General features: G+C 41.7%; 1 protein-coding gene across 1 annotated transcript in view; it reads right to left on the bottom strand.

The window, feature by feature from the left end:
- Nucleotides 1-2040: 2040 nt before the first annotated feature.
- The window catches only part of NUB1 (negative regulator of ubiquitin like proteins 1), a 56203-nt gene continuing 46472 nt past the window's right edge, over nt 2041-11771 (bottom strand). Inside the window, exons 10-14 of the mRNA XM_042782216.1 lie at nt 10745-10897; nt 7026-7172; nt 3277-3372; nt 2420-2597; nt 2041-2219 (exon numbers count right to left, since the gene is read on the bottom strand). Of these exons, the coding sequence (XP_042638150.1) occupies nt 2041-2219; nt 2420-2597; nt 3277-3372; nt 7026-7172; nt 10745-10897 (753 nt within the window). The remainder of the gene's footprint in view (nt 2220-2419; nt 2598-3276; nt 3373-7025; nt 7173-10744; nt 10898-11771) is intronic.

Here is an 11771-nt window from a genome sequence, read left to right as displayed (position 1 = left end):
CCCAGTGCTTTTGTTCTATCTCCTAGTTCATTGCTTTGTGCTTCTGTTCTACTTCCTAGTTCACTGTGTAGTACCTGGGGTCTTAAAAACTTGCAAGCAGCCATCAAAGGCACAAAAATTGGTGTTTTTGCTTGGAGAAACAGAGGGAGAGAGTCAGGAATAGAAGGAGATGGATATGTGGCTAATTGCCTCTAAGGACAACTGCCTCCTTTACCATGAGACCAGAAGAAGTAGATGATGCCTACCATTAATGAACATTTTGATCAAAGATTCCACAGAATTCTGATCAAAAGGTGGGGGGGGGGGAATGCAGAACAGAATTTTAAATGCTCATGGACTTCAGACTTTCTGGAGCCACAGAGGCTAGATGAACCCCTGAAACTACTGCCCTGACATAATGTTTAAACCTTAAATGAAAAATAACTCCAAAGTTTCCTTAAAGCCAAACAATAGTTTCGCTTAACTAGTAAAGAATGTCTGCCTTGAATATTATGATCTTTTAAAATCTATGTACATGTGATCAAATTGACAACAGCAACTCAAAAGACTTGGATAGGAGGAACCACAGAAAGCAGTGAGTTTATGTTAATGGAGGAGGAACAACTCTAAAATGGAGGATGAGAATGGCTATACAACTCAAAGAATATAATCAGTATCACTGAACTGTACATGTAGAAACTTGAATTGGTATGTATTTTGCTATGTATATTCTCAACAACAAAAATAATAAAATCAATTATATATATAAAACAGATTTCTACCCATCCAAGCTTTTTCAATTGAAAAAGTTGAATTATTTCAGCCCTTTGACAGCAACAATCTAGCACATTCTGCCCTTAGCCATAGGCCTTCCAGTGGGTTTTGGGAGAGTAGGAAGGCTCAGGAATTCATCTGGTACTTGATTCATTCAGCAACCGGTTGCTATCTGTGTGTCCTAAGGGCTGGAACTGATTTCCATTTAACATACATCTATAAGAGCATGCATGGTGCAATGAAAATGCTGACCTGTACCCTGAAAAGGCTAACAAAACATCTTTAGAAATAGTCCTCTTAATACAGATATACCAAACAGCATGAAAACACTGAAGAAGATATATCAGAATCCCTGAGAGGCATCTGAACTAGTAGTGAGTTTATTATGACAATAGAGTCTAAAACTGTTTCATTAAAAGTAGTTCCTTTGAAGTGTAACCAGTGTCACAGAAAATGTGTAGAAACTGTTGGATGGGAACCTAAACTTCTGTGTAAACCTTCACCGAAAACACGTGCACACACACATTAAAATATTAAAAAAAAAAAAAACAAATCATGTCCTCCTGAGAGAATGCGCCACCCCCCAAGGAGTTGCTTTGGCTTACATTCATGGTTTTCCCATTTAACAAGAGATTTATTCTGTAAAGAGAATTTTAAAATACGTATTAATTCTGAATTTCAACCTTTAATTTCAAGTGCATATTTTACTATACATAAAACATTGATGTTTCAAGTGATTGCAGACTGAAAGGGCAGTTTTAGGGGCAAGGTGGTGAGGGTGTAGCAGGAAGCCATGGGGCTGACATGGAGAGACTATACCATGGGAAGAAGGAACAGAATCCAAAGCAGGGCCCAGGGCACAGGCAGGCTGGACAGGACAAAGAGGTGGCAGCAGATCCAGAAAGCACTGTTACTTCTGGAGACCTCCCCCAATGACCACCCTGTTCTCTACCACCAACCTAGCCCCAGTGCCATCCTATTTCTGGGTGAGGAGCAGCCATGCAGGGAGGTGGAGTGAGGGATGCAGAACCCAAAGGCAGAAGGAATAGCAAGAGTTAAGCCAAAGAAAGTTTACCCCCAGAATCACTCATTACTGGCCAGGACCCACCACAGGTTCTCCACTTGACTTCACACTCTTCTGTTCCCTGCCTGCCACATACTTAAGTAGGCATAATTCTTGTAGCAAAAGCAGATTTGAAAGTAAGAAGAAAACAAGAAGGCCTGCTTAGACTGTGCATAATGATAGAATTTATAAGCAGAAACTTAGTACTTATTTCTGTTCATTATTTAGTTTTTCTTTGTTGAGGACTTTATATTTTCTACATAAGATAAGTACTCGGCAATAATAATTTCTTCATCTTCCAGAGTTGAGTCAAGATAATCTTCTTCATGTTCTGGAATATCTTCCAATATTTCATTGACTGCCTCTGTCTCCATATCTTCATCTGTTGAGGCACTAGAAGTACCTACAATAAAATATCATAGTAGTAAGTGAGTTAAGTGAGATTAGAAGAAAAATCCATGGAATGACTGTATGGATTAAAGTCAACCTCAGGCCAGGCCTTCTGGCCACTCTGTCACACTGCCTTGCAAAGCAGATATGCCCAAGTCACCTTCCTGATAAGTCAGCCTCTTCCTAGGAAGACCACTCCCCATGCAGACATACCTGCAGAACTGGAAGGGGATGTGGATGGTGTTGATGAAGAATCTTCTGCTGAGAGCTGCAGGTCAGGAGGAAGACTTCCACCATTGTGTGCAAGGGTCTGAGCTGCCAGCTGGACATTTCCCCTAAATACTCTCAGCGCTGCTTCGGCAGCAACAGGATCAAAGCCCATGTACACCAGCTAGTAGAGGACACAGGGTGGCAGCAGCCTCAGCCCTACACTGCTGGTCCTGGCCTCTGGTCCCATGTATAACACCCCTGTCACCCACAGGCACAACCAGCACAGCTTCATTCCATGCACAGCACTGCCCATTCTGCACATATCACTCTTAGGAACAGGAACCAACTGCAGGGGCTGATAGGAAAAGGTTAGGACATTCTAGTTACCACTACTATTAATTAAATTGCCACATGTACTGGGCATACTTATTTGTGGGTGTGGGCTGGCAAAAGTAGACATTTATCATTTGGGGCACAAAGTTGGACAGTGTTTCAGAGAAACAGTGATATCCCTTAAGGTCACAGGCTGATAGATGGGGCTAATAGAAAAGCAGGTTGATGTAAAAAGTGGTATGCAGGAGGTGAGGAAACACTGCAAAAATAAATAAATAAAAAGTGGTATGCATGTAAGAAAGGAGAAAACCCTCAAGAAAGAAGAAACTTGTCTTCCTTCCCTGCTCTCTAAGGAAGCACCTCCTACTCCTCCCCACCCGCCTCGCTGTCCCTCCAGAGCTCCAATACCACACAATCAGCCCCACACTCAGCCCTGGCCCTGCTGCCAACCTCGCAACCCTCCCTCACCCAGACCTGCATGAAGCTGGGCAAGCAAGCCCAGAGGAGCATAGTGCAGTATCACTTACTTGATTAATATTTTCCTGGGAAGGACTTTCCTGAGGGCTGTTGGTTTCAGGATCTGAATCATTTAACCACCACATCTGTGGATTACTGAGAAGAATCTAAAAACACACAGGAATACCCTTTACTGATCACAAAGACTCAGTGCCTGTGAGCTGCACAGCAGACACAGCTCCTATCCTCAGTCAAGTAGCAGGACAAGCAGTCAGATATAGGACACTGTGAGGGGCTCTGCAAAGAGTAATATGAAAGCAGAGAAAAGGGACACCTAGGCCAGGCTAAGGGTCAGGGAGGCTACTGTTCAAAGATGCTTCCTACAGAATGGATAACCAAACTGTGGTACATACACACAATGGAATACTCTAAAAAAAAAAAAAATTCACTGCCATCGAGTCAATTATGATAGTGACCCCTCCTTGGGTTTCTGAGGCGGTATCTCTACGAAAGTAGATGGCCCAACTTTCCTTCCGAGGAGTGGCTGGTGGATTTGAACCGCCAGACTTCTGGTTACAAGTCAAATGCCTTAGACGCTACACTAAAGAATAATGTAGAACCTGCAAAACACCATACAACGTGGATGAACTTGGAGGACATTATGCTGAATGAAATAAGTCAATCCCAGAAGGACAAATAATGTATTAGTTCATTATTGTAAAAAGTCAAGGAAAGGTTAATATACGGAAGGAGACTTTCTTTGTTGCTAACCAGGGGTGGCAGGGGAGGGGAGGGGAGGGAACACTGCAAAAATGAAAAAATAATAATAAACAAACAAAAGGTGCTTCCTACAAAAGGTAACAAACATCAGCATTGAGGTTTGAAGGATGAACAAGACAAACCAGGGGGCGGGAAATGACCACTTCTCCCAAGGAAGTATGAAGGGGCAAGGTACAGATAGCAGGTGGAAGAAGTACTTCAAGAAAAGAGTTCAGATGCTAGAGCCAAGAGTTACAGGCACTATGAACAGAAGAAAGGGTTCTTAAGCAGGTCAGGGTGACTCAATATACATTTATCCTTCAAAAGGGGTCACGCCCTCTAGGCTGAAAATATCAGGCAAAGGGTAGACTTTATTTGACCTTAATTTCTCTGCCACGTAATATTTATTCTTAAAGAATCCTTTTGGGGAATTTCCTTTCTAACACTAAACACTTCTGTTTTGGCTCAATCTTTTACAATAAGCCTATATTTATGTACTACTTGTATGACTAAAAATGAGTTTTAAGCTCCATCTGTCCCTATAGATATTCAGACTTTCCTACTTCTTATATATTTCTCCGACACAAGAAATATAAATAGATATTCTAATTTAAAAATTTTAATTAAAAATGTCTGTTAAAATAATAGAGGCACAGGACATCTTAAGGACAATGATGCTATTCTGCCTGACAAACAAATGTACCACAGGAATGAAAGATATTAATAGGAGATACTATGTGTGTATGTGGGGAGGTGGTATATGGAAACTCTCTGTACTATCTGTTTTACTGGTAAACGTAACACTGTTCTAAAATGTCAAGTCTATTAATTAAAACAAAGCAAAAACCCTGACTTATGGGGCCGTCTGTGGAGTGGAACAGGTAGAGTCTGCTGAACATAAAGGGCAAAAATGGGAATGGCTCTCAATTGCCTGCAGGGTCAAATATGAACTCCTGGCCAGGGCAAGCAAGATGATACCTCCCGTGCTGAACCTGTCCACCTGCCCAGCCCCATCTCTGGCTCCTGCCATGCCTCTAGAATGTTCCTAACCTAACTTGAGGCCCAGAATTCCTACCACGCTCACGGTGTCCTGGAAGGAGCAGCTAAACTGACCATACCTGCTCTGGGCCAGGTGGAGGTGAGGTGGGGGAGGCCGCCCTGCTGCCACAGCGCTGGAAAGGAGGCAGTCATAAGGCTCTTTCAAGGGGAAAGCTGAAGTTGCTACGAAGCCCTGGCACTGCCAGCCATTTCCTCTGGTTGCTACGTCTACCCAGAGAGCCTTCTCCTCCCCGTTGCCAGGCCTACTCCCAATATCCTTACTACTCAGCCCCCAACCTTCTACTCTGAAAGCCTTCCCCAACCCCCCACCCTGTGCTCACCCCACAGCAGCCCTTATCTCATTGTGCTCTGTGTTTGTCTGCCCACTAATCTGAGGGTCCCTGAGGGTAGAAACTATTCTCACTTCAAGCAGCTGAAACTCAGCACACACCTGCCTCTATTATGGATTTAATATGCATGTTGAACAACACTTGGAAAGGAAATTAAAAAACAAAAAGCCAAACTCACTGCGTTGAGTTGTAGCTGACTTATAGTGACCCTGGAAAGGAAATGGACCAAAGTAAAATTACTACTCATCTGGATTCCAACTAGTTTTGTCACCAAGAATTTAAAAAAAAAAAAAAAAACTTCGTAAGTACTAAAGCTAGATGTTCAAATTTAAAAAGGAGCTCTGGTGACATTGTGGTTAAAGCACTGGGCTCCTAACCAAAAGGTTGGTGGTTCAAACCCAACAGCCACTCTGCAGGAGAAAGATGAGACAGTCTGCTTCTGTAAAGATTTACAGCCTTGGAAACCCCCTATGGGGCAGTTCTACTCTGTCCTATAGGGCACTATGAGTGGAACTGACTCAATGGCAGTGGGTTTGGTTTGGTTTTTATTCAAATAAAAATTTTAATTCAAAAAAATTATATTAAAAACTTTAATGACCATTCTCCCAGCAATGGAAGCTTAACTATAATGCAGTGCCCCCTTCCTCCATTTGGAAGTTATGCCCATTTACTATTCAACTTTTTGCTACAAAATGAAATCTGACAAAAAGTCCTGCCTGGGGGCTCCTCTAAGTTGTGGAGGAATGCTGTGTCCCTGACCCAAGGAGAACTAGCCAGGCTCCCAGCTGAACTCACCACTTAGGCTCTGTAATTGGCTGACCCTTAGGTTAAAAACAGGAATTAAGAGATTGCCCCCAGCCATTCTTAAAAGCTTTCAGGTGGCATGTAAGATACAACTATTGGTCTCCCTTCATCTGGAGCAAAGAAGAGTGAAGAAAATCAAAGTCATATGGAAACAATTAGTCCAAAGATATGATGAACCCTGGGAACCTCAGCCTTCATGACCCTGAGACATGAAGAACTAGATGGTGCCTGGATACCAACGCCAACCATTCAGAAAGGGATCAAAATTAGAGATCATGGATAGAGTGGGAGGAAAACTGTGGTACAAAATTCAAAAACACAAAATGACCAGAATTACAGGTAGATAGAGACTGGTGGAACCCCTTAGACTATGACCCCAGGTTATCCTTCGGGCATGAAACTAGACTCATATCCATGGATTAGCTCTCAGCCAAACAGCAAAAAGGCCTACAAACAGAACACCTACCCCAGGAAGATGCACCTACCTACCACCCTAGGGAGTATGCACTTTCTAGATCAATCAACTTTGACACATCAGAAGGGCATCATTTGCACAGAGGGAAAGCTTGTCAGACAGGAATGCACAGATAAGAAGAGCACAGGGAAAGGGTAGTCATGGGGAAGAGATTGGAGGAGAGCTCCAATTTATGGCTGGAATTTTAATCAGGGCTTAAAACCAAAAGTGCATGAACCGTGGAGAGTAAAACAAATTTGCTTTGTAAATTTTCACCCAAATCACAATGAAAAAACATTTAAAAAAAAAAGAGATGGCCCCCAATCATGGGCGCCATGAACCCATGAAGGGCCCGGGAGCTACCTATACATAAAATCAGCAGGAGGAAGCTGGACAAAAAGGGGTGAGGGGTTACCCTCAGGGCTTCATCTAGGTCCCCGCTGGCCTGGCGAAGGGCTTGCTTCGCCGCATGTGTGGAGTAGCCCATTCCTTTCAACGAGTTGATGTTCTCCAGGCGGCGCCTTTTCTTCTCCTTTTCCTCTTTCTTTATTTGGGCCAATTCCTTTAGGAAAACAGCAAAGTCACACTGAGTTAGACACTAATGTTTCACAGAAAGTCTTCTAAATCTATGCTCTGTAGGATTCCCAGATTGCCAGGAAAGTGAAAAACAAAATAGGAGAAAGAAGGGTGAACCTTCTTTACCTATTCCCTCCACTCAAACAGCATGGCATGTGTGCTAGAAGGCACATGCTAGAAGGCAAGAGGTCTGCTGAGAGTCTGAGTGCCTCTCCAAGGGCCAGTGAAGTCTGAGACTTCCGCCCAAGGAAAGAAGGAGCTTGGCAAAATTTTCACTATCTGGTGGCTGAACAAGTTGCTTGGAACTCCACAAGCCCCAGCCACTGAAAGCAGCCAGAAGTGGACTGACCATCTCTGAGAAACGGAGAAGAAAAGCTCCTGTGCTGGTGAGAAAACTCCTCAGCCTCTCATCTACCCTCTAGGATCTTGTTCAAATGGGGACGTAGGGCCCCTGGACATCTGCTGCATATCCACTAACCAAACTCTGAGTGGAAAGGTCTTAGGTGCCTCCTAGAAACTAGTATTCCATGTAAAACTTATTGAATGGTAAAAGTTAGCTGGCAGCAGAGATTATCTAACCCACTGGTTTTCAACTGTTTTCTTAGAGGTGTTTGGGTTGCTGCAGGAGCCTAACAATTGAGGCAGAGAGACAGTTCTGGTCTCTTCCCACCTCCTACTCAACCCCAATCAGAAGAGTTCTAATTTTTGTAGAAAACTTAGTTTTCTAAGTTTTGTAAACTTGGCACTGCATGAAAATGCTGCTAAATAGAAAACAAGTTTGAAAACCATGAAACCTTATCATTTTGTTAATGAAGAAACAAATCTTTCTAGAAGTTAAGAAGCCTGCCAAGGTCACAGAGCTGCCAGGGAAACTGGAGCGAAAGCTTCTGCACTCTCAAAGAACACTTTTCCTTTAATTACAAAAGTAATGCTGTCTAAGCCAGGTTTCTTTTAACCATTTGAGTAAACACTCTGAGGAAATTACTTTCTGACACTCCTTTTTATAATAGAAAGAGCTACAAAAATAAATTAGACCAAATAAATGACTGAGTACGATACTGAAATATTTGATAGATATACAGAAATTAGACTTCCTGAGAGAATGAGGCTCTGAGGTCAGGGCTTAAGGCCATGGATGGTCACAATCACCCATAAAAACCTCTCATGGTTTCTAAGTATGTCAGCACCATAGCTTATTCAGGCTCACTTTCTTCTACCAAGTGAGAAAGTAGCCTGTGCATTCAGGGCCACATCGCATGATAACTACACTTTTAGGAATTATATATTACACACAGCTTGGTGACATGATGGTCAAACCTAGAGTGTCTTAGGCTCCCACCTAGGTTTACATTCTAGGAGACACTGTGTTTGTCTTCCCAACATCCACTTACCTCTCCCTAAGGCTGGAGAGACTGGCCAGCTCCAGACATAGACCTTTAATGGCCTGTGCCAATGAGGGCAATCCTATCTCTCTTGTCAGAGACCTAAACCAATCAGATTGTGGCACTACTCTGGCCGGTGACTGGTTCATGGTGAGAAGCCAAGGATACTTCTGGGATATAGCTTATCCCTCTCTTGGTGTGATCAGATGACAATGATAACACAGGAAAATGCAGAGAAGAGACAAAAACTACGTTCTCAATGCCATTGTATCAACTAATGCTAAAATCTATCCCACTTCCAGCCTTTAAATTCCCTTTTTCTTTTTTGTTTAAGCCAGTTTAATTTTTTTTTTTTTTTGCTTTTAACAAATTTTCTTTATTTGTAAAGTAAGAATAATTTGCCCTACTGGCCTCAGAGGAGGTCACAGGCAGAAGTGAATGAAATCATGATTCTGAGAATGTTTTATAAAATATTATACAAATGTAAGGAATGATTATAATGAGAATTATTTTCAGACTATCTATTTTTAAAACACTGGCTTTCCAAATGTAATAAAATTATACACACAACACATGGACATTGAGTCAGATCCTACTCATAGCGACCCCTCCTTTGGTTTCCGAGGCAGTATCACCACGGAAGTAGATTGCCCAACCTTCCTTCCAAGGAGTGGCTGGTGGGTTTGAAATACCAGCCTTCTGGTTATCAGTCAAATACCTTAGGCACTATGCCACCAGAGCTCCTTATAAAATTATGTAGATAATCAAGTAATAGTCAAGTAACAAATGCAGTATCAGCAATGTTTGCTTGCCTGTTAGTAATGAATTAGACTATGTAAAATGCAAACACACAGGATTTAGTTTTTCATAGACCTCTGGTGGCACAGTGTCTAAGACATTTGACTGCGAACCAGAAGGCTGGCAGTTCAAACTCACCAACCACTCTGCAGAAGGAAGATTGGGTAATTTACTTCTGTAAAAATTTACTGCCTAGAAGAACCAATGGGAGTCACTATGAGTTGGAATCAACTCGATGACAGTGGGTTTTTGTTTTGTTTTGTTTTGTTTGCCTTTACCTTCTCACTGACTTCTATAGCAAGACCCAGTGGAACATGATCTAGGAGAGCAGTCAGGGCAGAGAGAGAGAGAGAGAAAGATAATTGACTATGGGAGAGAAAGATAACACTGCCAGAAGAATCTAAACCCCCTTTGGACTGGCCGCCATCTACTCCCACCCAGCACACTGGGCTCTCCTTCCCCCTTTCAAATACCATCTCAGGCTGCTTTTTTTCTCCAGTAATCCTGGTATTGAGCAAAATGGAAAAAGGAGAGAACATATAAATGAAAAAAAGACTCCAGAGACTTCTACGGCTAGAGTTTATACCTAGAAAGGACCTATGAGAAAATCTAGTTTCTACTTCTTGTATCAGAGAGAAGAAAAATGTTCCACTCCTAAATATCCCATCATTCTCTCAGGACCTGTTTCTTTACTGTAAAACTGGCATGCTGGATTTGCTAAGGCTCCCTCTAACTCCAAAATCTAAACTTTACATTTTTTCAATGTTCTTAATTCTAACTACTTTAAATGATCATAGTTTTTATAACTTTGCTTTCATAATATTATGCTAATTATTCCTATCATTTGACTCATGTTTCTAGGCAAGAATATGCCTAAATTATAATAGGAAAAATAGCTTTCATGGAAAAATAGTCCCCTTTACAATGGTTTCCAGGAATACACTATGATTTCTTCCCCTAAAAAAGGACAGAAGATTGTGTGTATAACCATATCAATGAGCTACCTGCCATATGACATCAGGAAATAAAACTAAGGAAACTGTACTGTCAAATAATTGATATAATTTTTTTAAAAGTTTCTCCTTACTTTCCACTAAAAAAAAAAAAAAAAAACTCACTGCCATTGAGTTGACTACGGCTGGTGGGTTTGAACCACCACCCTTCTGATTAGCAGTGAAATGCCTTAGGCACTACACCACCAGAGTGACAGAGAGTTCTTTATTATTAATACTGACCACGGAATTACCTTTTTATGTTCTTGCATATGCAAGAGAACTAAGGCATCCCAGAAAATAAAATCTAACTGTCTTAACCTTCACAACCCACTCAAAGAACATGGTAGAGCCTCAGCCAGGCAGGGCCAAACAGGTTCCAGTACCTCTCTGCGGTTGGTGATATGAGTGGCTGCATGATCCACATTCCCATCACATGCCCTCAGGCCCAGCCGGGCTTCCTGTGCTGTAAATCCCAGTTGCAACAAATTATGAACTTTTGATGGATCGATGTATAGCTCTTTAAAAAGCAGACGTGCCTATAACGGAAATATGTAAGAATCATATCAATGTAGGAATGCTAAGCTTCAAACAAAGCTAAAGCCTTAAAGAACTTGGATTGTACCAAATGAATTACGGTATGCAAGATTTTAGAGAAAAACTCTGAATAGAACCTAATCAACTAGCACCCACCACTCCTCTATCATTCTGTCGTACTATGGTGGTTTACATGTTGCTGTGATGTTGGCAGCTATCCCACTAATATTTCAAATACCAGCAGGGTCACCCATGGTGGAGAGGTTTCAGCAGAGCTTCCACAGTAAGACAGACTAGGAAGAAGGACAGGGCCATCTACTTCTGAAAAAAGTGGCAACTGAATGGCAGTTATGAATAGCAGTGAAACACTGTCCAACAAATTACTGGAAAACTTTATGAAAAGCAGAGAAACACTGTCTGATAAAGTGCCAGAAGAGGAGCCCCTCATGTTGGAAGGCATTCAAAATATAGTAACACAGGAAAAGCTGGGGAAGAGCTGCCTCCTCAACCTTAATGACGTAGATGGAGTAGAGCTTTCAGGGCCTTCATTTGCTGTTGTGGCACAACTCAAAATGAAAATTAAAAAAAAAAAAAAAAAAGTTGCAAGCATCCATTAATAATCAGAACCTGGAATATATGTAGTATGAATCTAGGAAATTTGAAAATTGTCAAAAGTGAAATGGAACACATAAAGATTGATAGCCTAAGTCAAAAGAGAACCTACAGATTGGGAAAAAATATTTGGTAATGACATATCTGACAAGGGACTTATCTCCAGAATTTATAGAAAACTCCAACACCTCAATAACAAACAGACAAACAATGCAATTAAAAAATGGGCAGAAGACATGAATAGACACGTCACCAAGGAGGATA

This window comes from Orycteropus afer, unplaced genomic scaffold (genome assembly GCF_000298275.1).
Source record: "Orycteropus afer afer isolate SDZICR_OR568_19922 unplaced genomic scaffold, OryAfe1.0 scaffold00264, whole genome shotgun sequence".
In the NCBI taxonomy this organism is placed as follows: domain Eukaryota; kingdom Metazoa; phylum Chordata; class Mammalia; order Tubulidentata; family Orycteropodidae; genus Orycteropus; species Orycteropus afer.
The sequence above is the reverse complement of the archived record's forward strand: the minus strand, read 5'-3'. Positions and strand labels throughout refer to the sequence as shown.